This window comes from Heterodontus francisci, chromosome 9 (genome assembly GCF_036365525.1).
Source record: "Heterodontus francisci isolate sHetFra1 chromosome 9, sHetFra1.hap1, whole genome shotgun sequence".
NCBI lineage: Eukaryota > Metazoa > Chordata > Chondrichthyes > Heterodontiformes > Heterodontidae > Heterodontus > Heterodontus francisci.
In genome coordinates, this window is record NC_090379.1 from 4,731,820 (window position 1) to 4,758,922 (window position 27,103).

The 27,103-nt window shown below is 44.7% G+C and overlaps 1 protein-coding gene across 6 annotated transcripts in view; it reads left to right on the forward strand.

Annotated features, from left to right (window-relative positions):
• The window catches only part of LOC137373547 (autophagy-related protein 2 homolog B-like), a 138,247-nt gene that overhangs the window by 30,358 nt on the left and 80,786 nt on the right, over positions 1–27,103 (forward strand). For 3 of the 6 annotated variants that reach the window (XM_068038471.1, XM_068038476.1, XM_068038475.1), the window contains 9 exons: positions 1,460–1,611; positions 2,639–2,756; positions 9,832–10,093; positions 11,320–11,470; positions 12,424–12,516; positions 15,061–15,249; positions 17,044–17,317; positions 23,642–23,750; positions 25,310–25,502. In XM_068038471.1, coding sequence (XP_067894572.1) covers positions 1,460–1,611; positions 2,639–2,756; positions 9,832–10,093; positions 11,320–11,470; positions 12,424–12,516; positions 15,061–15,249; positions 17,044–17,317; positions 23,642–23,750; positions 25,310–25,502 — 1,541 coding nt within the window. Of the gene's footprint in view, positions 1–1,456; positions 1,612–2,638; positions 2,757–9,831; positions 10,094–11,319; positions 11,471–12,423; positions 12,517–15,060; positions 15,250–17,043; positions 17,318–23,641; positions 23,751–25,309; positions 25,503–27,103 lie in introns of all 6 variants that reach the window. The other 3 variants (XM_068038470.1, XM_068038473.1, XM_068038472.1) reach the window with 2 other exon arrangements.

Sequence of the window (27,103 nt, forward strand, 5' to 3'; positions counted from 1 at the left end):
TAAACATTTAGTACCTTGGTAATGCTTGTTTTTCCCATTCCATGCCCCCTCTCCTATTGGTGAGGGTTAATGGATGCTGGTGCCCTTCAATGACTTGCTCTTATAGTTCTTCAAACAGTGAGTACCAGCAGGCTATCTCTCAATCGCGGCATCAAAGCCGAACCTGAACTGAACTCACTTGACATCCGCGCATGTTTTGCAGCAGGAATCCTTGGATATCGTTCAGGAGCAAGAACTGTGGCTAGTAACCTCCACTGTAAATCAGGGGCATTCAAACCAACCGTAGCCCCCAGTCACACTCGCTGCTCAGACAAGCTAACTGAATAAAGAGTGGAGAGGGTGAACATTTTATTGCTTATACCTGTTAATTCGATAGAGACCAGTACTTTTTTAAAAAGAAATTCAAACTCCCGGTTATTAACAGAATTACATCACAAGATTTCACATTTTAAACAAAAACTTTACTGTAGAAGAGTTAAACAAAGAAAGCACTATTAACTTAACATTATATTTTGAAGTCACTTATTCTTTAAACCCAAAAATCTCATCAGGACACTGACTTTTACTTCCACCCAAGAGATCCTTATACTTTACAGGATCTTGAGGTTTCCTTCATTTCTCCTCCGATCAATCCAAGCTCTCAGGATTTCACTTTGACTCTCCTCAGTGTTACAGCTATCCTCTGAGGTACGAGATCTCTTGGGGTTCCTCCGCTAGCATCCGACAAGGCGACGCCTCAACTCCCCTTCAACACCTCACGATTGTGGACTTCCCAGATCAAGTATGAGCCTCACTAGCACTCTTGCCTAGCGATTTCGAATTTGAAAGTACCCTTGGCTCCTGCTCTCCCTTTGCTACTGGCTCCAGCTGCTTCCGAGCACCAACTGTTGGCGGCTCTCTCTCTTCACCCAGCTGCTTCCCAAAACCGCAGCTAAATTGTGAACCATGAGAGATAAAACACCAGATCAAAAGGCATCTCCCTGCGTTATCTGTATCATAGCAACATGGTACCTCTGGGATGTCCGAGGTAGAAATTTAAGCTAATTAACTCCAACTCCAAAATATCCTTTTATTTCTGGGTACCCACATGAATTATTTATACCTCTGATGGGAACATCTGTAGTCTCTGCTGACTTTCTGGCTCCAATAAGAAACTACGAGAAGGGCACCCATTATTTAGTGTTGTTATTTAATGCTGACCTCTAAATAAACCCGGGCCAGCCTTTGATTTATAATTACCTTGGGTGGTCTGGCAACTTTTGAATTCTAGAGTTTCAGTTACCTTACATTTACAAACTTAATTTCCCCAAAAGTAAAAGTGACTGTAAAAATAATATAAATCATGAAACTAGATGATCATAACACACCAGTCCTCAGCAAAATATGTCTCTTGGCAAAATAAGTGGGGTGTTTATTTCTGAGTCTACCTGTTTATTTACCTTTTCTTTTCTCACAGCAGATGATGAGGTTTTCTTCTCGATGGCAGACATGGAGATGTCAAACAGCGTGGCATCTCTTCCACCCCTTGGAGAACCAACTATTGACATGGAACTATCATTGAGCAGCACACATGCCAATTCAGCCAGCAGCTCTCCACACAGTGCTACAGGGGTAAGCGAGGGAGAATGAATGCCAGTATATATGTAATGTTAATGCTTCTCTGATATTTATTATTCTATCCAAAGACGCATGAAAAATATCATGTAGCAGAGTGTGTTCCAGTATCCTTATCCTAACAACGCTGAACTTGATCATCACAAAGTATATAATCTATTGCACTTACTATATAATTGTATGCATGTGGTAGTGTAGTGGTATGTACAGTAATGTAGTGGTTATAGTTTAACACCTCCAAGGTTATGAATTCAAATTTCTTTATGGAATTTGCAAACTGAGTACAATAATTTGTGTTATTTGTGGGATGGTATAAATGGATTATCATAAAAACCCCAACTATTTCACTAATGTGCTTCTGGGAAGGGTGTCTGTCATCCTGGGTGATATATGACTCCAGTTCCATACTGTGTGATTAACTCTTGATGTCCTTTGTAGTGGCCTAGCAAACCACTCGGCTTTGAAGAATCGCTGCAGAACATCATCATTTGAGAAATGTTGGCAAGATTCATCATTGAATTTTTTTTACTGACTATCTTATAATTATGGCCCCGAGTTTTGGTCTTGCCCACAATTGGAAACGTTTTCTCTACATCTACTCGAGCAAACCCTTTCACAATCTTGGAGACCTCTGTCCGGTCAAAACTTAGGTTTCTAATTTCTAGAGAAAAGAGCCCCAGCCTGTTAATCTTTTCAGATAGTCATAAACTCTCAGTCCTGGTATCATCCTTGTAAATCTCCTTTACACTTTCTCCAGTGCCTTTAAATCCTTTTCATAATTATGGAGACCAGAACTGTTCACAGCACTCCAAGTGTGCTCTGAACAAGGTCCTGTTCAAGTTTAGCATAACATCTCTGCTTTTCATTTCTATCTCTCTAGAACTAAACCCCAGTGGTTGGTTTGCTTTTTAAATGTAATTAAATGTAGACTTGTCAACATCATCCACAGCTTGAGATCAATTTTTTATTACTCTTAGCATGATACTAAACTAACGCACAAAATGAATTTTTCCACTTGTTTTAGTTTTCCACATCGTGGGATGATTACCTGGATCATTCTGGACAAGGGGGCCGAGTGGTAAGGGAGTCGGTGTTCAACTCCAAAGAATTGCCAATAATACAGAGACCTCTCCGACCAAGCAGTAAGTTGTAGAATGTACTGTTGCACGCAGCTCTGTGCTGTTCAATTCAGTAGAAGCAAGGTACTGAGACAGGCTTGTCAACATTGAGAATCGTTTGAGAACTTAAAAAATGTTGCACATCAAAGTAGGTGTCACTGTTGATGAGCAAGTCTTGACAGTTCTTGTGGAGAATAACAGCTAACTGTGATTATTCAGCACCTCCCCCTCCACTCAAGGTTCGTGGCTTAATTTGTCCTGTCTGTAAATCTGAGCAAGGTACTATCTGTTGAGAGGGTTCAAGAGTTTGCACAGTCAGAGCTCAAGCTGATGTTTTTCTGCCAAAAGATAATTGTGTTGTGGAATAAATTACCAGCAAAGGACACTGAAGTGGATAGCACACACAGGTTCATGGTTACAGCACTGTGGAGGATGGTCCTGGGTTTGCAGCCACGGCCCTTCACGTGTTGAATCACTGCCAAGTCTTTCCCCACAGGAATGGATGGAGAAGAGGGAGTTTGCACCTTCCAGCAGCCAGCATTGGCCGGAGATGTAGAAGGAAGAATAGGTTGTACGTGGTGGTGAAAATGAAGAATAGTAAGAGTGAATTTCAGTCTGGAAACTGTACAGGCCTTGGAGCAACTTATCAGCACCCAACACCCCCAAACCCTGTCAGGCTGGGGAGACTGGATGGATGGTTGGTTGAACTTAGGGAAGTGAGGAGCTCCACAGTTTGGAGGTCCTGAGAAAGAGTGAATATAATGGGTTTTAATTTTAACAGAAGGAGTGCGCTGGGAGCAGGTTAAAAAGTGTGCAGCACAGGAATTTGGCAGCGTCAAAAGGTATTTATGTAAATACAAGGAGTATAGCAAATAAAGCCGATGAGCTGAGGGCACAGACAGAAAAATGGCAGCATGATATCATTGCTATAACGGAAACTTGGCTGAAAGAGGGGCTAAAATGGCAGTTCAGCATCCCTGGATATAGAGCTTGCAGGCAGGATAAAGAGGGGGATAAAAAGGAGAGGGTGTAGCATTATTGGTTAAAGAATCATTTACAGCTGTGAAGACTCATCAAATGAGTCCTTATAAGTTGAGATCAGAAATAAAAAAAGGGACAGCCACACTACTAGGAGTGTACTATAGACCCCCAAATAGTGAGAGGGAGATAGAAAAACAAATATGTAGGCAATTTCTGATTTCAAAAACAATAGGGCAATAATAGTTGGGGATTTCAACTACCCCAATATCAACTGGGATACAAACTGTGAAGGGCACAAAAGTCTTGAACTGCATTCAAGAGAACCTTTTTAGCCAGTACATAACAAGCCCAACGAGAGGGGGCACAATTCTAGATTTAGTCTTAGGAAATGAAGCTGGGCTAGTGGATGAAGTAGCAGTGGGTCACCGATTTGGACAGAGTGACCATAATACAGCTCGATTTCGCATTATTATCTAAGAGGACAAGAATAGAACAGGAGTAAAAGTCTTAAATTTGGGGAAGGAAAATTTTACGAAGCTGAGAGGTGATCTGGCAAAAGTGTACTGGATACAGCTACTGGAAGGAAAATCAGTGGCAAACCAGTGGGAGGCATTCAAAAGTGAGATTCTGTGGGCACAGTGTAGACTTGTCCCCACAAAGAAAAGGGTGGTACTGCCAAATTTAGAGCATACAGGGAAAGATGAAGCAGAAAAAGAAAGCCCATGACAGTCACAAAAAAACTTAATACTTTAGAAAGCCTAGAGGAGTATAGAAAGTGCAGGGGTGAAGTAAAAAAGGAAATTATTAAAGCAAAGAGAGGACATGAAAAATTATTGGCAGGCAAAATCAAGGAAAACCGTAAGATGTTTTATCAGTACATTAAGAGCAAGCGGATAACTAAGGAAAGGGTGGGGCCTGTCAGAGATGTACAAGGTAACTTATGCATGGATGCAGAAGATGTGGGCAGGGTTCTTAATGAATACTTAGTCCTTGTCTTTACAGAGGAGAGCGATGATGCAGACATTGTAGTTAAAGAGGAGGAGTGTGAAATGTTAGATACGATAAGCATAATGAGAGAGGAAGTACTAACATCCTTCAGAGTGGATAAATCACCAGGGCTGGATGGATCGTATCCCAGGCTGTTGAAAGAAGCCAGGGAGGAAATAGCGGATGCTCTGGGGATCATTTTCAAATCCTCACTAGATACAGGCAAGGTACCAGAGGATTGGAGGTCTGCAAATGTTGTGCCATTGTTTAAAAAGGGTGCGAGGAATAGACCAAACAATTATAGGCCAGTCAGTCTGACCTCGGTGGTGGGCAAATTATTAGAATCAATTCTGAGATAAGATAAACTGTCACTTAAAAAGGCACGGATTAATCGGGGATAATCAGCATGGATTTGTTAAGGGAAGGTTGTGTCTTACTCACTTAATTGCATTTTTTGAGCAAGTAACGAGGAGTATTGACGAGGTTAGTATGGTGGATGTTGTCTACATGGATTTTAGAAAGGCATTTGACAAGGTTGTACATGGCAGACTGGTCAGAAAAGTAAAAGCCCATGGGATACAAAGCCTTGGTTTGACCACATCTAGAGTATTGTGTGCAGTTTTGGTCTCCTTATCTGAGGAGGGATGTTCTTGCTATGGAGGGAATGCAGCGAAGGTTTACCAGACTGATTCCTGGGATGGCAGGACTGACATATGAAGAGAGATTGGGTTGATTAGGCTTGTATTCGCTAGAGTTTGGAAGAATGAGAGATGATCTCATAGAAACCTACAAAATCCTAACAGGACAGGACAGACTGGATGCAGGAAGGATGTTCCGGATGGCAGGGGAGTCCTGGACCAGGGGTCACAGTCTAAGGATAAGGGGTAAGCCATTTAGGACTGAAATGAGAGATTCCTTCACCCAGAGAGTGGTGAACCTGTGGAATTCTCTACCATGGAAAGCAGTTGAGGCCAAATCATGAACTATATTTGAAAAAGAGTTAGATATAGTTCTTGGGGCTAAAGGGATCAAGGGATACGGGGAGAAAGTGGGAATAGGGTGCCGAGTTTGGATGATCAGCCATGATCGTATTGAACGGCAGAGCAGGCTCGAGGGGCTGAATAGCCTACTCCTATTTTTCTATGTTTCTATACAGGGGAAAGTGGCAAGTTGGATCCAAAATTGGCTCAGTGACAGTAAACAAAGGGTAATGGTTCATGATGTTTTTGCGAAGGGAAGGCGTTTCCACTGGCATTCTACAGGGCTTAGTGTTGGGTTCCTTGCTGTTTGTAATATATATTAAAGATTTGGACTTAAATGTGGGAGGCATGATTGGGAAATTTGCACAAAAATTGGCCATGTGATAGTGAAGAGGATAGCCTTAGACTCCAGAATGATATCAATGGTTTGATTGAGTGGGTGGAAAAGTGGCAAATGGAATTCAATCGGAGAAGTATGAGGTAATGCATTTGGGGAGGGCAAACAAAGCAAGGGAATACATAATAAACGAGAGGATATTGAGAGGGGTAGAAGAAGTGAGAGACCTTGGAATACATGTCCACAGATCCCTGAAGGTGGCAGGACAGGTAGATAAAGTGGTGAAGAAGGCATATGGGATGCTTTCCTTTATTGGCCGAGGTATAGAATACAAAAGCAGGGATGTGATGCTGGAACTGTGTGAAACACTGGTTAGGCCACAGCTGGAGTATTGTGCACAGTTTTGGTCGCCACATTACAGGAAGGACATAATTGCTTTACAGAGAGTACAGAGGAGATTTAAAACAATGTTGCCAGAATTTGAAAGTTACAGCTATGAGGAAAGATTGGATAGGCTAGGGTTGTTTTTCTTAGAACAGAGGAGGCTGAGGGGTGACTTAATTGAGGTGGAATTTGAATTCAGTTAATAAATCTGGAATTAAAAGCTCGTCTAATGATGGACATGATACAGTTGTCAATTGTTGTAAAAACCCATCTCGTTCACTAATGTCCTTAGGGAAGGAAATCTGCCGTCCTTGACTGGTCTGGCCTACATGTGACTCCAGATCCACAGCAATGTGGTTGACTCTTAACTGCCCTCTGAAATGGCCTAGCATTAAAAAGTTAGAACAGCCCCCAGAAATGTGTCAGTATCTGCAGCAGTGTTAGTATTTGCAGGGGAATCCCACACAACTGCAACAACTTACATTTATATAGTGCCCTGAAAGTGGAAAAATATCCCAAGACACTTCAGAGAGATGTAAGGGAGGAAGAAAATAGATGCTGAGCTACAGTAGGAGATCACCCAGCATCAACCTAGGCACCGGCAATGACAACGGCAAACCCAGCAGTGTCGACCCTGCAAAGTCCTTCTTATTAACATCTGGGGGCTTGTGCCAAAGTTGGGAGAGCTGTCCCACAGACTAGTCAAGCAACAGCCTGACATAGTCGTACACACGGAAGCATACCTTACAGGCGATGTCCCAGACACTGCCGTCACCATTCCTGGGTATGTCCTGCCCAGTGGCAGACCCAGCATTGGTGGCGGCACAGTGATATACTGTCGGGAGGGAGTTGCCCTGGGAGGAGTCAATATCGACCCCAGACCCTGTGAAGTCTCATGGCATCAGGTCAAACATGGGCAAGGAAACTGCTGATTGCCACCTACTGCGCCCCCCCCCTCAGCTGATGAATCAGTACTCCTCCATGTTGAACAGCACTTGGAGGAAGCACTGAGGGTGGCAAGGGTGCAGAATGTACTCCGGGTGGGGGACTTCAATGTCCATCACCAAGAGTGGCTAGGTAGCACCACTATTGACCGAGTTGGCCGAGTCCTTAGCTGCTAGACTAGATCTGCGGCAGGTGGTGAGGGAACCAACAAGAGGGAAAAATATACATGACCTCGTCATCACCAATTTGCCTGCCACAGATGCATTTGTCCATGACAGTATTGGTAGGAGTGACCAATGCATAGTCGTTGTGGAGACACAGTCCCGTCTTCACATTGGGTATACCCTCCATCACGTTGTGTGGCACTACCACCATGCTAAATGAGATAGATTTCGCACTGATCTAGCAATGCAAAACTGGGCATCCATGAGGTGCTGTGGGCCATCAGCCAAATGGCCCAGCTTATCCCCCACTCTACCATTACCATCAAGGCGGGGGACCGACCCTGGTTCAATGAAGATTGCAGGAGGGATGCCAGGAGCAGCACCAGGCATACCTCAAAATGAGGTATCAACTTGAAGCTACAACCCAATACTACATGCATGCCAAACAGCGTAAGCAGCAAGTGATAGACAGCTAAGCGATCCCACAACTAACGGATCAGATCTAAGCTCTGCAGTCCTGCCATATTCAGTTGTGAATGGTGGTGGACAATTAAACAACTAACTGGAGGAGGTGGCTCCACAAATATCCCCATCCTCAATGATGGGGGAGCCCAGCGCATTAGTGCAAAAGATAAGGCTGAAGCACTTGCAACAATCTTTTGATTCAACACAGCCTCCTCCTGAAGTCCCCAGCATCACAGGCGCCAGTCTTCAGCCAATTCAATTCACTCTGCGTGATATCAAGAAACGACTGAAGACACTGGATACTGCAAAAGCTATGGACCCTGACAACATTCCAGCAATAGTACTGAAGACACATGCTCCAGTGTTGCAGTACAGCTACAACACTGGCATCTAGCGGGCAATGTGGAAAATTGCCCAGGTATGTCCTGTACACAAAAAAGCAGGACGAGTCTAACCCGGCCAATTGCCGCCCCGTCAGTCTACTCTCAATCATCAGTAAAGTGATGGAAGATGGCATCAACCGTGCTGTCGAGCAGCCCTTGCTTAGCAGTAACCTACTCGGTGACGCTCAGTTTGGGTTCCGCCAGGGCCAATGAGCTCCTGACTTCATTAAAGCCTTGGTTCAAACATGGACAAAAGAGCTGAACTCGAGGTGAGGTGAGAGTGACTGCCCTTGACATCAAGGCAACATTTGACTGAGTATGGCATCACAGAGCCCCAGCAAAACTGGAGTGAATGGGAATCAAGTGGAAAACTCCACTGGTGGAGTCATACCTTGCGCAAAGGAAGATGGTTGTGGTTGTTGGAGGTCGATCGTCTTAGCTCCAGGACATCACTTGGGAGTTCCTCATGGTATTGTCTGAGGTCCAACCATCTTCAGCTGCTTCATCAGTGACCTTCCTTCAATCATAAGGTCAGAAGTGGGGATGTTTGCTGATGATTGCACAATGTTCAGCACCATTTGTGACTCCTCAGATACTGTAGCAGTCCATGTAGAAATGCAGCAAGACCTGGACAATATCCAGGCTTGGGCTGATAAGTGGCAAGTAACATTTGCGCCACACAAGTGCCAGGCAATGACCATCTCCAACAAGAGAGAATCTAACCATCTCCCCTTGAAATTCAATGGCATTACCATCGCTGAATCCCCCACTATCAACATCCTAGAGGTTACCATTGACCAGAAACTGAACTGGAGTAGCCATATAAATACCATGGCTACAAGAGCAGGTCAGAGGTTAAGAATCCTGAGGCGAGTAACTCACCTCCTGACTCCCCAAAGCCTCCCCAAAATTATGAGGGGCCTAGATGGAGTAGACAGGAACGACCTGTTTTCCCTAGCGGAGAGGTCAATTACCAGGGGGCACAGATTTAAGGTGACTGCTAAAAGGATTAGAGGGGACATGAGGAAAAATGTTTTCACCCAGTGGGTGGTGGGTGTTTGGAATTGCTGCCCAGATCAGTGGTGGAGGCAGAAACCCTGAACTCATTTAAAAGGGACCTGTACCTGAAGGGCTGTAACCTGCCAGGCTGCAGACTAGGTGCTGGAAGGTGGGGTTAGATTAGGCAGCTAGTTTTTTTTTCAGCCGGCACAGACACGATGGGCTGAGGAGCCTCTTTCTGTGCCGTAACTTTTCTAGGATAGGGAGTGGTCGGGATGGAGTTTGGGAGCAATAGAAGAGGAAAGATCATTGGGCAGTGATTGTAGTCTGGATAAAATAGGCAAGAAACGGTGGAGGCTTGGAGCAAATTGAGAGAGGAAGATTGCCTAGCCAGCGATGAGCTGTTTTCTTGTTTGTTTTTAACATATTAATTTGCAGCAATTACATGTAAAGTTGCCTCTGATTATCTTTCAGGTCTGCATTCCAAATCACACCCCACTGATGAACCCAGACCTGAGGTTGTTATCCGGCTGACAATTGGCAGTCTTTCTGTGTCAGTGCTGCACATCGATCCACTGCCACCCCCTGAAAGCCCATTGCACCTTGACCCCCTGACAAGGATGGCATCCCATTTCTTTGAGCAGTTGAAGACTATCGACCTGTCTCAGTTCTCCATGTCTGACTTCCACGCACTCCGACCCAAGCTTGCTGTGGCTTGTCCCCATGACCACCTCAGGTAAGTGTAGCATTGCATGGTTTACTGCGCTCTATCCTGCAATCTCCCTAGAAAATTGCTTCAATTCTGATGACGCAATAATCCAATCCACCTGAACAGAATCTATTTCCTTCATTTTTTAAGACCCCCAACCCCTCAAGTCTACATTTTTCCAGTGAGAAATATGCTGCAGTTCCCCAAGCCTTTCCTGATAACTCATTGCTCAAAGACTATAATTCTAGTGACCATCCTCTGGACCTTCTCCAGAGCATTGATATATCCCACCATATGAGGGATTCAAAACTCTATTCTAGATCGGGATTCAAGCAGAGTGGCAATGTAATGCTTCATCTTAGTAGGGAGGATCGGGATCAGTTGAGTGGGAGCCACATCCTAGCATTGGCAACCTGCCCCAGATATGTAACGTATTCTGTGCCCAGGATTTGGATGGGGTCAAGGGTTGTGGGGGGAGGGGGGGGGGAGGGTTCCAGTCACTGGCTAGAGTCGCTGCTGAACATAGCATGATACAGAGGTGCCCAGGTTAATTTCGGGGTCATTGTCTCCTTCGGCGAAGTGGAGGTGCAGATCAACTACTTCAACTTAGTGAGTTGCTGAAACCCTCATCCATGCGTTTGTTACCTCCAGACTTGACTATCCCAATGGTCTCCTGGCTAGCCTCTCATCTTCCACCCTGAATGAACTTCAGCTCATCCAAAACTCTGCTGTAAGTATCCTAACTTGCGCCAAGTCCCAGTCACACATCACTGGCTCCCACTCTGGCAATGTCTCAATTTTAAAATTCGCATCTTTCTTCTCAAATCTTTTTATGGCCTCGCCCCTTTCTATCTCTGTAACCTCCTCCAACCCCACAACCATCTGAGATAGCTGCGCTCCTCTAATACTGGTCTCTTGCGCATCCCCAACTTTCTTCACTCCGCCATTGGTGACTGTGCCTTCAGCCATCTAGGCCCTAAGCTCTCGAATTCCATTGTTAAACCTCTCTGGTTCTCTACCTCTTTTTTTTCTCCTTTAAGATGCTCCTTAAAACCTACCTGTTAGACCAGGCTTTAAGTCATCTGCACTAATATGTGGCTCGGTATCAATTTTTGTCTGATAATCGCTTCTATGAAGCATCTTAGGACATTTTACTACATTAAAGGCATTAGCTAAGTGAAAGTTGTCATCCGTAATTGGAGTTTGACTTGTGGATGTTTCAAAGTTTAACTTCTTCATTACTGATTCCACAGGCTCTTTGCAACTGACATAAAGCTGAACTACGAGCAGCGACGGGGTGCCATCTCTCGAAGCCTAAACACAGACATCTACATTAACTGGATGGAACTGCTGGAATGTCTCTTCCCTATGGATTCATGGACTGTAATGCCCCAGTATACTGAGGTCAGAGCCATAAAGAACTGTGAGCACTAGCCAATGTTCCCTCTAACTTCTGCTTGTTGCACTGTGTGGTCACACATGTGCGCATCTTAAAGGAAAAGTTGCTTGTGTGCAGCCGATTTGTTCCCTGCACAGCATATTCCCCATTGCTGGACAGCCGTGCATCCATGCAGCTTAGAGGGAGCACTAGTGCTGGTGTAGGCAGGCACTAACTTGTGCACTGACTCAGACACTCCTCATACGCAAACTATGACTGACTTCTTCCCTCTCTGTGACTTCATATTTGTCCCTTTAGTTAATTCATTAGGTAGAAATGTGTTTTCTTTAAAACTTCCTGCTATGAACCTATGCGAAGGTTGGGGAAGGTGGTGGTGGTTTCTCAGTCTCCGTGGTATTTAGCTGAAGGATCTTGTAGCTTACCCAACGCTATGTTGGCCAAGCAGTCTGGCTGTACTGAGTGAGCAATGCGGAGAGGGAGAGCTGGGTAGTTGGTGCTGTGGAATGGAGTGATCTGTTTTCGACACTTGGTATCAGCACCAGTTATTTCTAGGTCAGGGTAAGAGAGGCAGACGTTGCCTCTGCTCTTTCCCCATTAATGTGCTTCAGCCCCAAAATCACACAAGAGCCACTTACTGCTGGACGACTGTTTATTCCATTTCCTGTGCCAACTATTTCTCTGGTCCCTTTGTGATTGAGAGTGCCAGTTACAATTACATTGAGGGTAGTTTTGTGCTGTGTGCCCATGACCACAAGGAACCTCACTGAGAATGCTTAAACTTATCTCACCAATACTCGCAGTTACAGGAGATTTCCAATGGGTCAGTCTGGTCTGAATATGAACCCATTTTCCAGAGGTGAAAGATCGTTTTATGGCTACAGTGCTAACAGAGATTAAAAGCCCTCCTTAGGGTGTGCTCCCTGAAACTCTCCTTCACTTTTCTTGTTTGTTTTGACAGCTGATCACATTTCAATCAGTGAGTGAAACCGGAGCTCACCCCACACCTTCTGTACAGCTTCATTATAAGCATGTCGACCGAAGAGGAGTCCAGGTATGTAAGTCGCAACTTTAGCTAGCAGGTCAAGAGGGCAGTCTAACTTTCCTATGGTTCTATAGGTGCTGGAAGGTGGGATTGGATTGGGCGGCTAGTTGTTTTTAGCTGCCGCAGACACGATGGACTGTTGGTTCTATTGAGAATTTAACATTGTTCTGTTTTCTACCAAAAAAGATTTGAATTATCCGATAATTTGAACAAAGCAGCTTTGAGTTAAGAGGAGAATTCTGTAATGTCCGTGTACTTGCTCATGTACAAGCAGTCAAATACTCCGCTTAAATTGTTTTATTTAGTGTTGGAACTCGATGCTCTTTCACCGCTTGTCCAAATTTTCTCCCATCTTCCGAAGACATCGGGATAGATTTTCAGCTTACTTCTCAGATGTAAAATTGGCATCTTTAAGTCAGTGGAAAGGAAAATCAGGCAGGTTTCAATAATAGGCAGCCAATTCACATCACTATTTTTACACATAGGGTACAAGTTGAAAATCTACCCCACTGTCTCACACTGTTCAGGCCATGACCACTGTCTGGCAGCTCATGTAAGTGTTCATTCTTCCTGAGTCAACTTTCACACAGCGTAACAGAAAAGAAAGAACTTGCATTTATATGGCGCCTTTCATGAGCTCTGAAAAAATCTTCTCCGATTGCCTCAGGTGATCAGAATGAGCCCAGGAGATCACTCTGACCCTGATTGATGTTATACAGTGCCTACCTTTTGTAAGAAGTGATCTCCACCCCAGCCAGAAAGAGGACCAGCTCTCGCTTGAAGGAATTCAGTGAATCAGCGTTCACTGCATGAGCTGGCAGTTTGTTTAACAGGTCCACTATCCTCTGGGAAAAGAAGCCTTTGCCAGCAGGTCATCCCTAATTCTGCGTTTGTTGATTTATTGGCATGATATTTTTGTTGCTGTATATTTGCAAGTAAATGTTTTCCTGGAATAATAATCCTGTTTACTCGAGGTTAGCTAATATCATCATTAAAAAGTTAGAACAGTCCCCAGAAATGTGTCAATATCTGCAGCAATGTGTTAGTATTTGCAGGGGAATCCCATGCAACTGCAACAACTTACATTTATATAGTGCCCTGAAAGTGGAAAAATATCCCAAGACACTTCAGAGAGATGTAAGGGAGGAAGAAAATAGATGCTGAGCTACAGTAGGAGGTATTATGAGGGATGACAGAAAAAATGGTAAAAGAAGTAGGTCTTGAGGAGAGGATTAGGGAGGGAACTCCAGAGCGTGGGTCCCAGGCAGCAGAAGGCATGGTGCCAATGGGCAGTATCAGTGGCAGGAATGCATCAGAGGCAGTAGTCAGAGGAATGGAGAGTTTGGCTGGGGGTTGGTAGTTCTGGGAGAGGCTACACAAATAGGGAAATGCGAAGCCAAGAAGGGATTTAAACAGAATGATGTTGGGAAATCAGGAGCTAATGGCAAATAGCCATTAGGTGGGGGGTCTAGAACTCTCTGCCTGAAAGGTAGTTGAAGCAGAGGCCCTCAACTTGTTCAAAAGGAGTCTGGATATGCACCTCAAGTGCTGTAATCTGCAGGGCTGTGGACCAAATGCTGGAAGGTGGGATTAGAATAGGTGGATTGTTTTTTGGCTGGCACAAGCACGATGGGCCAACTGGCTCTTTCTGTGCTTTCAACTTTCTATGATTCTATTCTATGATTAACCAAGGCTGGTATGATGCTTGAGTGTGACTTGGTGTGGGATAGAATTCGGGCAATGGGGTTTTAGCTGAGTTGCAGTTTACAGAGAATAGAGGATGGGATGCTGACCAGGAGAGCATTGGAATTGTCAAGTGTGAAGGTGGCAAAAGGATAGTTAAGAGTTTTGACAGCAGAAAGGCTGAAGCAGGCACTGTTACAGGAGTGCAAGTAGGTTGTCTTAGTGATGAAGACGATATGGTCAGGAGGTCACTTTGGGCTGGAATGACACGCCCAGTTCTAAGAAGTTACTGCAGAACTCATACTATCTGTTGCAAACTGCAACATGTCCTGAATTGGAAATCTACTTTCTCCCTTGTAATTAATCTACACTACTCTCCACAGAAAGCACAACAGCCAGGCTGCTCTGTAACTTCTGATGAGCTGGTGGCTGGAGGTACATGGCTGTGTGACTCCCTCTCAGATTTTAAAATCTGGGAAACATGTTTTTTTGCCTCTGTCACTTCCTTTGGCACATCCTCTACTGTTGTGGCTTTTCCCGTGCTGCACTCGTCACATAGGACATAGAGGTTATGAAGAGCAAAGAAGCTTGTCTGTTATTTCTGCTCTTCAGGATGATCCTGGTATAGTGGGTGGCTTTGTCAGAGGAGAGTGAGGCTCACCAGAGCTTGACGTGCTCCAGCTGGATGTGGTTGATAGATGGCTAAACCACTTGTATGCCAGAGGTGCTCAAATACAAACTGACCCTTTGTAAACTTCGAAACCAATTTTTGATACAATGGTAGTAAATCTGAACGTAGACTGTCACTTAAAAAAATACTACTTTTGTTTTAATTGTAGGGTAAGAATTCACATGCTTTCTGTTTCTCAGGGCAGTCAGGGGAGACTGACATCAGTACCACAAAAGGCGGAGCTGCAGATCGAGCTTGGCCTGATTCAGTCAGAATTGGACATCAGCATTGTGGACAGACTCAACTCATTACTGCAACCTCAGAAACTTGCGACAACAGAAATGATGGCATCACACATGTACACCTCCTTTAACAAACACATCAGTCTGGTGAGTGATGTGAGACAATTACATTTTTGCAAAGAATCATAAGAACCCTGCCTGCTATACCGTACTGATTCTAGTGATCTGGTACAGTTGGAATTTTGTCGCAGATCTCCCAGAAACAGAGGAGATTAAAATAATCAGGCAAAAATGGGTGGGATTTTACAATGGGGTTTCCTAAAGTCCAAGAATCCCGTGCCAATAAAACAGAACTTAACTTACTTGTCGCAGTGGAATGGCGGACTTTATAGTAACTCCTAAGGGTTAGGATGGTTTCTTATGCCCTACAGTGAGGGAGTACAGATACTTAGAGAGCAGTTGTCCCAAGTTAAATAATGGAAATATGATGATGGATGAATATTCTGCAGAATTGCTTGATTACGTTTGGAGATTGGGTTTTATTTATACGGCTGTTCTGATGAAAGGCCATTTGAACTGAAACGTTAACTCTGTTTCTCTCTACACAGACGCTGCCAGATTTGCTGTGTATTTCCAGCATTTTCTGTTTTTATTTCAGATTCCGCGCATCTGCATTATTTTGCTTTTTTGTTCATATGGAAATTTTCATCAGGGGATAGGAACAGGAGTAGGTTATTTTTTGCCCCTCGGGTCTGTTCCGTCATTCAGATTAAATGGTTGCGTAGAGACCATGCTACAGTGAAGTGTACGAGGGCTGTGGTAGGAGATTAAATGGGTTTTAGATTCCGTGATAGGTAGAGTGTATGTGGGCTGTGGTAAGAGATTAAATGGATGGGTAGAGTTTTTTTTACTTCTGTGGACCAGAAATCACAAGGCTGGGATGACACTCCCAGCTCTAAGAAGTTTCTGCAGAACTCACTATCCATTGCAAACTGCAGCATGTCCTGAATTGGAAACCTACTTTCTCCCTTGTAATTAATCTACACTATTCTCCAACAGAAAGCACAACAGCCAGGCTGCACTGTAGCATCTGATGAGCTGGCGGCTGGAGGTACATGGCTGTGCGACTCCCTCTCAGATTTTAAAATCTGGGAAACCTGTTCTTTTGCCTCTGTCCCTTCCTTTGGTACAGCCTGTACTGTTGTGGCTTCCCCGTGCTGCACTCACATTCCTTGCAGCTGATGCTGGGAAGACCAGAAGTATGATGTATAAAATGGGGGGGGGGGGGGGGGGCGTGGAATCCATAAACTGAAAAGCGCAGTCTTTCTCCTACCCTGCATTGTCCAATTGTATCCTTTAGATGTCAGCCTTGGCTCAATGGGAGCGCCCTCACTTCTGAGTCAGAAGGTCGTGGGTTTATGTCCCACTCCAAAGACTTGAGCTCATAATCCAGACCGACAGTCTCAGTGCAGCACTGTAGGAGTGCTGCACTTTCAGAGGTGCTGTCTTTCAGATGAGACATTAAACTGAGGCCACGCCTGCCCTCTCGGGTGGGCATAAAAGATCCCACGCCATTATTTGTATAAAAGTAGTGGGATTCTCTCCAGTGTTCTGGCTAATATTTATCGCTCACCAGGGCCTCAAAACAGTTTATCTGGTCATTGTCACATTGCTGCCTGTGGGAGCTTGCTGTGATCAAATTGGCTGTCCAGCTTCCTACTTTACAACAGTGGCTACGTGTCATTAGCTGTAGAGTGTTTTGGATGCTTATAGAAATAAAAGTCTTTCAATACTGAGATCAGATAATTCAAGGATTGAACCTGGACGCTCAGTCTGTGTGGTTCAGCCACTCGATAGATCACGTTAACTCTTTGAGGGGAAGCTTCTGCATGAGACTGTTTCATCCCCTTTTGATTACATTGCTCGTATTTCCCGTTGCAGCAGAGAGCCTTCACTGAGGTTTTCCGTGACGATTCTGCTTCACCTGCCAACTACCGAACGTCTGTGCAATTCACCACACCCATGTTCAAAATGGCCATCCGCTTCCCGATCCCAGATCTCCGGTCAGACCAGGAAAGAGGGCCCTGGTTCAAAAAATCACTACAAAAAGAGGTTCTGCACTTGGAATTCAGCGAGGCTGAATTTAAGACCGAGTTCTTCGGAAGTTTATCCCATGAGCAGCTCAAACTGGAACTAACTTTTAAGGAACTTCTAGGTGAGCTGAGTAGCTTTTATTGTTATTTATCATTACTTTAAATGAATGCCCACATTTATATTGTCATTGTCATACATCATGTGGTATGATCGGGTGGTGATACTGGACTGATAATATAGAAGGTTGGACTAATAGTTATGACAACAGGAGTTCCCACCCCATCATGACAGACAACTTAATTTGCATGGTGGACCTCTGTCCTGTGTTTTTTTTTTGTGGTTGAAGATTCTTTATCCCTAATCTCCAGTGTTTGCCTCCCCCTTCCTGTGATTTCCCCCCACCCCCCAACACCTGGTCACCAATCAATGTCCCCTAATGGGAACTACCTACTGTAAGGCCAGATTGGGCATGGCTGTGATACCTCCACATCTGAATAGTCTGTCACTCGCTGCCCAGGCAAGAAACAAGAGGGCCTCTGGAATCTGGAACCGTACCACAGCAGAAGTCGGCACCTTCAGGAGAAGGAAGGAGAACATTGGCGAGTGGATGGCATTAGAGTGATCAAGTCATTATGGCACAGAGGAGGCCATTCAGCCCATTGAGTCGTTGTCAGCTGTTTGTACAGTAATTCAGTCAGGTCCATTCCCCTGCTTTATCCCTGTAGCCTTGCAAGTTTATTTCCTTCAAGTCCCCATCATTTTCCTTTTCAAATCATTGATGGTTTTTGCTTCCACCACACTTTTTGAGGGGGGGTGGTGATGGGGAGGTGGTGGCATAGTGGTATTGTCACTGGACCAGTAACCCAGTGAATTGCTCTGGGAACATGGGTTTGAATCCCACCACAGCAGAAGGTGGAATTTTAATTCAATTAATAAATCTGCCATTAAAAGCTAGACTAATAATGGCCTTGAAACCGTTGTCAATTGTTGTAAAAAAACTCATCTGGTTCATTAATGTCCTTTAATGAAGGGAATCTGCCATCCTTACCTGGTCTGGCCCACATGTGACTCCAGGCCCACAGCAATGTGGTTGACTCTTAAAAGTGAGGGAACCAACAAAAGGGAAAAACCTACTTGACCTTGTCCTCACCAACCTGCCTGCTGCAGATGCATCTGTCCATGACAGTATAGGTAGGAGTGACCACTGCACATTAAGAATACCCTCCATCGTGTTGTGTGGCACTACCAGCATGCTAAATGGGATAGATTTCAAACAGATCTAGCAATAAAAAAGTGGGCATCCATGAGGAGCTGTGGGCCATCAGCTGCAGCAGAATTGTACTCAACCACAATCTGTAACCTCATGGCCCAGCATATCCCCCACTCTACCATTACCATCAAGGTGGGGGACCAACCCTGATTCAATGATGAGTGCAGGACGACATGCCAGGAGCAGCACCAGGCATATCTCAAAATGAGGTATCTACCTAGTGAAGCTACAGCCCAGGACTACTCGCTTGCCAATCAGCATAAGCAGTGTGCTACAGACAGAGCTAAGCAATCCCATAACCAACGGATCAGATCTAAGCTCTGCAGTCGTGAATGGTGGTGGACAATTAAACAACTAACTGGAGGAGGTGGCTCCACAAATATCCCCATCCTCCATGATGGGGGAGCCCAGCACATCAGTGCAAAAAATAAGGCTGAAGCATTTGCAACAATCTTCAGCCAGAGTGCCGAGTTGATGATCCATCTCGGTCTCGTCCTGAAGTCCCCAGCATCACAGATGCCAGACTTCAGCCAATTAGATTCACTCCGTGTGATGTCAAGAAATGACTGAAGGCACTGGATACTGCAAAGGCTATGGGCCCTGACAATATTCCAGCAATAATACTGAAGACCTGTGCTCCAGAACTTGCCGTGCCCCTAGCCGAGCTGTTCCAGTACAGCGACAACACCGGCATCTACCCAGCAATGTGGAAAATTGCCCAGGTATGTCCTGTACACAAAAAGCAGGACAAATCCAACCCCATCAGCCTACTCTCAAGGTGTCATCGACAGTGCTATCAAGCAGCACTTGCTTAGCAATAACCTGCTCAATGTTGCTCAGTTTGGGTTCCGCCAGGGCCACTCAGCTCCTGACCTCATTCCAGCCTTGGTTCAAACATGGACAAAAGAGATGAACTCCAGAGGTGAGGTGAGAGTGACTCCTTGACCTCAAGGCAGCATTTGTCCGCGTATGGCATCAAGGAGCCCTAGCAAAATAGAGTCAATGGGAATTGGGGAAAACCCTCCGCTAGTTGGAGTCCACCCCATCCACAAACATTCACTCCCTCCACCACTGACACACAGTACCATCTACAAGATTCCTTGGACAGCACCTTCTAAACCTGCGACCTCTACCACCTAGAAGGACTAGTGCAGCAGATGCATGGGAACACCACCACCTGCAGGTTCTCCTCCAAGCCACAAATCATCCTGACTTGGAACTATATCACCGTTCCTTCACTGTCACTGGGTCAAAATCCTGGAACTCCCTTCCTAACAACACTGTGGGTGTACCTACCCCACATGGACTGCAGCGGTTCAAGAAGGCAGCTCACCCACCACCTTCTCGAGGGCAATTAGGGATAGGCAATAAATGCTGTCCTCGCCAGTGACACCCACATCTCGGGAACGAATAGAAAAATACTGGTAGGTAGCGACTTCCAGGTCGTTATCACTTGCTGTGTAAAAAAAAAAAAAAAAATTCTTCCTCACATCCCCCTGCAGCTTGCCCGAAACCCTAAATCTGTGTCCCCTTGTCTTTGTACCATCAGCTAATAGGAACAGCTTTTCTTTTTCTATCTTACCCTATCATAATCTTGGACACCTCTTTTAACTCACCCCTCAATCTCCTTTGCTCCAAGGAGAACAACCCCAGCTTCTCCAACCTAACTTGCAGCTGGAGCCGTTCTGGTAAATCACCTCTGCACCCTCACATCCCTTCCTAAAGTGTGGTGACCAGAACTGGACATCATACTCTAGTTGTGGCCTAACCAGTGCTTTATAAAGGTTCAGCATAACTTCCCTGCTTTTGTACTCAATACTTCTATTTATTAAGCTCAAAAGTCCATATGCTTTGCTAACTCCTCTCTCAGTATGCCCTGTCACCTTCAAGGATCATGCACAACCCCCAGGGCCATCTGTCCCGGAACACCCTTTGGAAACTGTGCCATTAAGTCTATATTGCGTCTCCTTATCCCTTCTGCCAAAATGCATCACCTCATACTTCTCTGTATTAAACTCCATCTGCTACTTGGCTGCCAATTCTGCTAGCCTAGCTATGTCCTGTTGCAGGTGATTCATATCATCCTCACTGTTTGCCACACCTCCAAGTTTGGTATCATTGGGAAATTTTGAAATTTTCCAATATCCATGTCATTTCCAAAAAGAAACAGTGGTCCTAGCTCTGACCCTTGGGGAATGCTACTATCTACCATCCTCCCTTCCTAACAGCACTGTGGGTGTACCTACCCCACATGGACTGCAGCGGTTCAAGAAGGCAGCTCACCACCACCTTCTCAAGGGCAATTAGGGATGGGCAATAAATGCTGGCCTGGCCAGCGTCGCCCACATCCCATAAATGAATTTTTAAAAAATTACCATGACTCATTTTCTGTCCTTTTTATCCAAGCTGAGACTGACCCTCCTATTTCATGAGCTGCAATTTAGTTAACAGCCTTTTATCTGGTACTTTGTCAAACGCTTTCTTAAAATCCAGATAGACAACATCCACTACATTCCCATCATTAATGTTCTCTGTTACTTCATCAAAAAATTCAATTAGATTAGCCAAGCACAATTTGCAAGTCATATGAACATACGCGTTAGGAGCAGGACTAGGCCACTCGGCCCCTCAAGCCTGCTCCGCCATTCAATAAGTTAATGGCTGAACTGATTACTCCATATTTCCACCTACCCCCCGATAACCTTCCACCCCCTTGCTTATGAAGAATCTATCCACCTCTGCCTTAAAAATATTCAAAGACTCTGCTTCCACTGCCTTTTGAGGAAGAGAATTCCAAAGACTCACGACCCTCCGAGAAAAAAATTTCTCCTCATCTCTGTCTTAAATGGGCGACCCCTTATTTTTAATCAGTGACCCCTAGTTCGAGATTCTCCCACAAGAGGAAACATCCTTTCCACAGCCACCCTGTCAAGATCCCTCAGGATCTTATATGTTTCAATCAAGTCGCCTCTTACTCTTCTAAATTCCAGCGGATACAAGCCTAAACTGTCCAGTCTTTCCTCATAAGACAGCCCGCCCATTCCAGGTATTAGTCTAGTAAACCTTCTCTGTACTGCCTCCAACGCATTTACATCCTTCCTTAAATAAGAAGACCAGTACTTTACTCCAGATGTGGTCTCACCAATGCCCTGTATAGCTGAAGCATAACCTCCCTACTTTTGTATTCAATTCCCCTCACTATAAACAATAACATTCTATTAGCTTTCCTAATTACATGCTGTACCTGCATAGTGACCTTTTGTGATTCATGCACTAGGACATCCAGATCCTTCTGCATCTCGGAGCTCTGCAATCTCTCACCATTTAGATAATATGCTTCTTTTTTATTCTTCCTGCCAAAGTGGACACTTTCCCACATTATACTCCATTTGACTGGTCTTTGCCCACTCACTTAACCTATCCATATCCCTTTGTAGCCTCCATAGAACCATAGAAAATAGGAGTAGGAGTGGACCATTCAGCCCTTCGGGCCTGCTGCGCCATTCAAAAAAGATTATGGCTGATTATCTAATTCAGTACCCTGTTCCTGCTTTCTCCTTATGTCCTCTTCACAAGTTACTTTCCTACCTATCTTTGTGTCATCAGCAAATTTAGCAACCATACCTTCGGTCCTTTCATCTAAGTCATTTATATAAATTGTAAAAGGTTGAGGCGCCAGTACAGATCCCTGTGGCACACCACTCGTTACATCTTGTCAACCAGAAAATGACCCATTTATGCCTACTCTCTGTTTCCTGTCAGCTAACCAATCTTCTATCCGTGCCAATATGTTACCCCCTACACCATGAGCTTTTATTTTATGCAATAACCTTTGATGTGTCACCTTATCAAATGCCTTCTGGAAATCTAAGTACAATACATCCACCTCTTTATCCATAGCACATGTAACTCCCTCAAAGAACTCCAATAAATTGGTTAAATATGATTTCCCTTTGACAAAACCATGTTGACTGTGCCTGATTACCTTGAATTTTTCTAAATGTCCTGCTATAAAATCTTTAATAATAGCTTCTAACATTTTCCCTAAGACAGATGTTAAGCTAACTGGCCTGTAGTTTCCTGCTTTCTGTCTCCCTCCCTTTTTGAATAAAGGAGTTACATTCGCTATTTTCCAATGTAAAGGAGCCTTCCCCGAATCTAGGAAATTTTGGAAAATTAAAACCAAAGCATCAATTATCTCACTAGCTACTTCTTTTAACACCCTAGGATGAAGTCCATCTGGACACGGGATTTTTTCAGCCCTGTTGATTTTTTTTCCCTGATTATTGTTTCTAAAAGCTTACTCACCAATGATGTTAAACTGACTGGCCTGTAGTTGCTCGGACTGTTTTTATGCCCTTTTTTGAATAAGAGTGTAACATTTTCCACTCTCCAATCGTCTGGCACCACCCCCTTATCTAAGGAAAATTGGAAGGTTATGGCAAGCCCTTCTGCTAGCTCCACTCTCACTTCCTTCAGCAAGCTGAGATGCAAGCCATCCAGACTTATCCACTCTAAGCATTGCCAGCCTTTCCAGCATGTCCTGCCTATCAATTTTCACCATCTGTTACCTCTATCTACTAATTATTTTGTCAGCTTCCTCTTCCTTAGTAAATACCAATACAAAGTACTCATTAAGTATTCTAGCCTTGCCCTGTGCCTCTAAGCATATAATCACCCTCTTTGTCCTTAATAGGCCTCACCCCGCCTCTTACTAGCTGCTTATTATTTACATGCCAGTAGAAAAGTTTTGGGTTTCCTTTTATGTTGACTGCTGTTCTATTCTCATATTCTCTCATTGCCAGTCTTATTTTCCTCTTCAGTTCCCGTCTCAACTTATTGTATTTGGCCTGGCTCTCACTTGAAGAATTCACCTAACATGCATCGTGCACCCTCTTTTTTTTTTTGTTTCATCATATTCTCTGTCTCCTTTGTCATCCAAGGCTTTGGTTCTCCTGCCTTTCCCTCTTTTTGGAATCTACCTAGCCTGTACCTGAAATATCTCCTCTTTAAAGATCACCCATTGTTCCGTTCCTTTTTTATCTGTCAATCTTTGGTTCCATTTTACCCTGGCTAGATCCCCCCTCATCCTATTGAAGGTTGTGATGACACAGCGGTGCTATGGGTCGCACTGAACCCTGGACACTTTGCTTAACAGCCTTCTTTTTGTCTCAGGTAAATTCCAGGAAGACCTGGAGACGCCAGCATTCACCTTTTTTAAAGTGTCACACGGTGCTGATGGAGACATGTCGACTTCTGACAGCGGGAAGTTTGACTGGCCAAGGTAGGTAACACTATGTTTCCCTCATCATGACAGTAAGCACCCTTTGAAAGCACTTTATTGGCTGCAAAATGCTTTGGGACGTTCTGAGGATGTGAAATATTGTTTCTTCCTAATAACATGAGGTTTTCATCTTCAAAATATGGTCAAAATTGAAAAATTAGACATTAAGGTTAGAGTTTACAGCCTGGATCATACGGGGCAGTCTCGTAGTACGTGGCACAGATCTTTTCACTATTCCTCTTCCCAATTAGTTCCCCTTTCTTTCCTTCCATTATTAACTGAAAAAGGCAGTTTGTGCTAAGGCTCAGCATGCAGGGCACCACTAAGATTGGGAAATAAAAAGCAGGACAGCACATGTCACCAGGCTTCAGTTTTGAACATTATTAGGTTGTTGGGGGAAAGAGGACAGACATGAGCTGCCTTGCTTAGACCTCAGAGAAGTGGATGTTCAGACCCATGCACAGCACCACTGAGGGAGGGTTCATTCAAGAAAAGTGATGTAGTGGAGCCGGGGCTGGAAATCCTGTGTGTCAATTTTATATCGAATTTTACAGAGTTTACAGCACAGAAACGGCCCATTTGGCCCAACTGCTCCATGCTGGTGTTTATTCTGTGTTCAAGCCTCTTCCCATCCTTCTTCATCTCACCCTATTAGCATATCCTACTAAATTCCTTCTAAAAATGTTATTCTTGATTTTTATTTACTGCACTGAAGTGGCTGGATGCTTTAATAACAGCAACATGCATTTATATAGCACCTTTAACAAAGCGAAATCATCCCAAGGCACTCAGCACGAGGGTTACCAGACAAAAGTTTGACATTAAGTCAAAGTGGTAGGTTTTATGGAGTGTCTTTTAAAAGAGGAGAGAGAGGGTTGGAGAGCTTCGGAATGGAATTCCTGAGCTTAGAACCTTGGCAGCTCAAGGCTCTCTGTGATAGCTGAGATCAGGAGCTTGCAGGGGAGATGGCAGAGAGCTTGCTCCGGAGTGTTGGGGCACCCTTCCATCTCCATTTGCTTCTAAGTCATTGAAGATTTGCCGCTCTGATCCCATCTGATTCTCTCCACTGTTCCAGTAGCACTGCGTATCAAAGCGTATTAGGGCGGCACAGTGGCGCAGTGGTTAGCACCGCAGCCTCACAGCTCCAGGGACCCGGGTTCGATTCTGGGTACTGCCTGTGCGGAGTTTGCAAGTTCTCCCTGTGTCTGCGTGGGTTTCCTCCGGGTGCTCCGGTTTCCTCCCACATGCCAAAGACTTGCAGGTTGATAGGTTAATTGGCCATTATAAATTGCCCCTAGTATAGGTAGGTGGTAGGGAAATATATAGGGACAGGTGGGGATGTGATAGGAATATGGGATTAGTGTAGGATTAGTATAAATGGGTGGTTGATGGTCGGCACAGACTCGGTGGGCTGAAGGGCCTGTTTCAGTGCTGTATCTCTAAACTAAAACTAAACTAAACTAAAGCATTTTTATGTATGCATTTTGTTCCACAATGCTCAATTGATATCAAATGTATTTTCTGTCTATATTGATGCTATGGAGGGTTTTTGTCATTAGGGTTGTGTTGAAGGTGAATCCAACAGCGGTGCATTCTATCTTGGAGCGAATTACAATAGAGGAGGAGGAGCCTGGGAGCCACTTACTGGAGGATGAAGAGGGTGGAAGCCATTCCCTGAAGGATGTCTGTGATTTGGGAAAGCAGGAACCGTCGCCTTTCTCCTCTCGAAGAGTCATGTATGAAAATGAGGAGGTGGGAGCATTGCTCCTCATACACATTAGTGGGAAAGACCTTAATCTTGGTATCAAACTCTGTGTCACTTTTTTTTATTCTTTCATGGGATGTGTGTGTCACTGGCAAGGCCAGCTTTTGTTGCCCATCCCTAACTGCCCTTGAGAAGGTGGTGATGAGCTACCTTCTTGAACTGGTGCAGGTACACCTACACCAACAGTGCGCCTTCACTGACATGTTTATCATATCATATGTTTATTATGGCAAAGATCCCAGTGGGAGTCACTGTTAGCACTCGAATCTTTGTTCATCAAGTTGAAGAAAATGATGCTAGGAAGTAGTCTACTTTGCATTTCAGGCACCCAGATCAGTATTGAGAACGTCAGGGTGGGTTAGATACAGAGTAAAGCTCCCTCTACACTGTCCTAATGGTCAATGTACTGTTCAATGAAGAGTTCAGGAGGGCATGCCAGGAGCTGCACCAGGCACACCTAAAAATGAGGTGTCAGCCTAGTGAAGCTTCAATACATGACTGCTTGCATGCCAAGCAGTGGAAGCAGCTGGGCTAAGCAATCCCACAACCAACGGATCAGATCTAAGCTCTGCAGTTGTGAATGGTGGTGGACAATTAAACAACTAACAACAGGAGAAGAAGAATCCACAAATATCCCCATCCTCAATGATGGGGGAGCCCAGCACATCAGTGCAAAAGACAAGGCTGAAGCATTTGAGTCCATCTTCAACCAGAAGTGCTGAGTGAATGATCCATCTCTGCCTCCTCTCTGATGTCCGTCTTCAGCGAATCCGAGTCAAGTTGCGTGATATCAGGAAATTGCTGAAAGCACTGGATGCTGCAACATTCCGGCAATAATACTGAAGACTTGTTCTTCAGAACTTGCAGCGCCCCTAGCCAAGATGTTCCAGTACAGCTACAACACTGGCATCTACCCTGCAATGTGAACAGTTGCCCAGGAATGTCCTGTCCACAAAAAGCAACATAAATCCAACCTGGCCATTTACCGCCCTATCCGTTTACACGCTATCGCGGGCAGGGGTTGTCGACAGTGCTATCAAGCGGCACTTGCTCAGCAATAACCTGCTCTCTGATGCTCAGTTTGGTTTCTGCCAAGGCCGCTCAGCTCCTCACCTTGTTACAGCCTTGGTCCAAACATGGAAAAAATAGCTGAATTCCAGAGGTAAGGTAAGAGAGCCCTTGGCATCAAGGCAGCATTTGACTGAGTATGGCATCAAGGAGCCCTAGCAAACCTGGAGTCAATGGAATTTGTGGGGAAAACTTGGTTGGAGTCATACCTAGCGCAAAGGAAGATGGTCGTGGTTGTTGGAGGTAAATCATCTCAGTCTTAGGACATCACTGCAGGAGTTCCTCAGGGTAGTGTCAGAGGCCCAAACACCTTCAACTGCTTCATCAATGGCCTCTAACATAAGGTTAGAAGTGGGGATGTTTTCTGATGATTGCACCACCATTTGCGACGACTCAGACACTGAAGCAGCCCATGTCTAGATGCAGCAAGACCTGGACAACATCCAGGCTTGGGCTGATAAGTGGCAAGTAACATTCGAGCCAGGCAATGGCCATCTCAAAGAAGAGAGAATCTAACCAT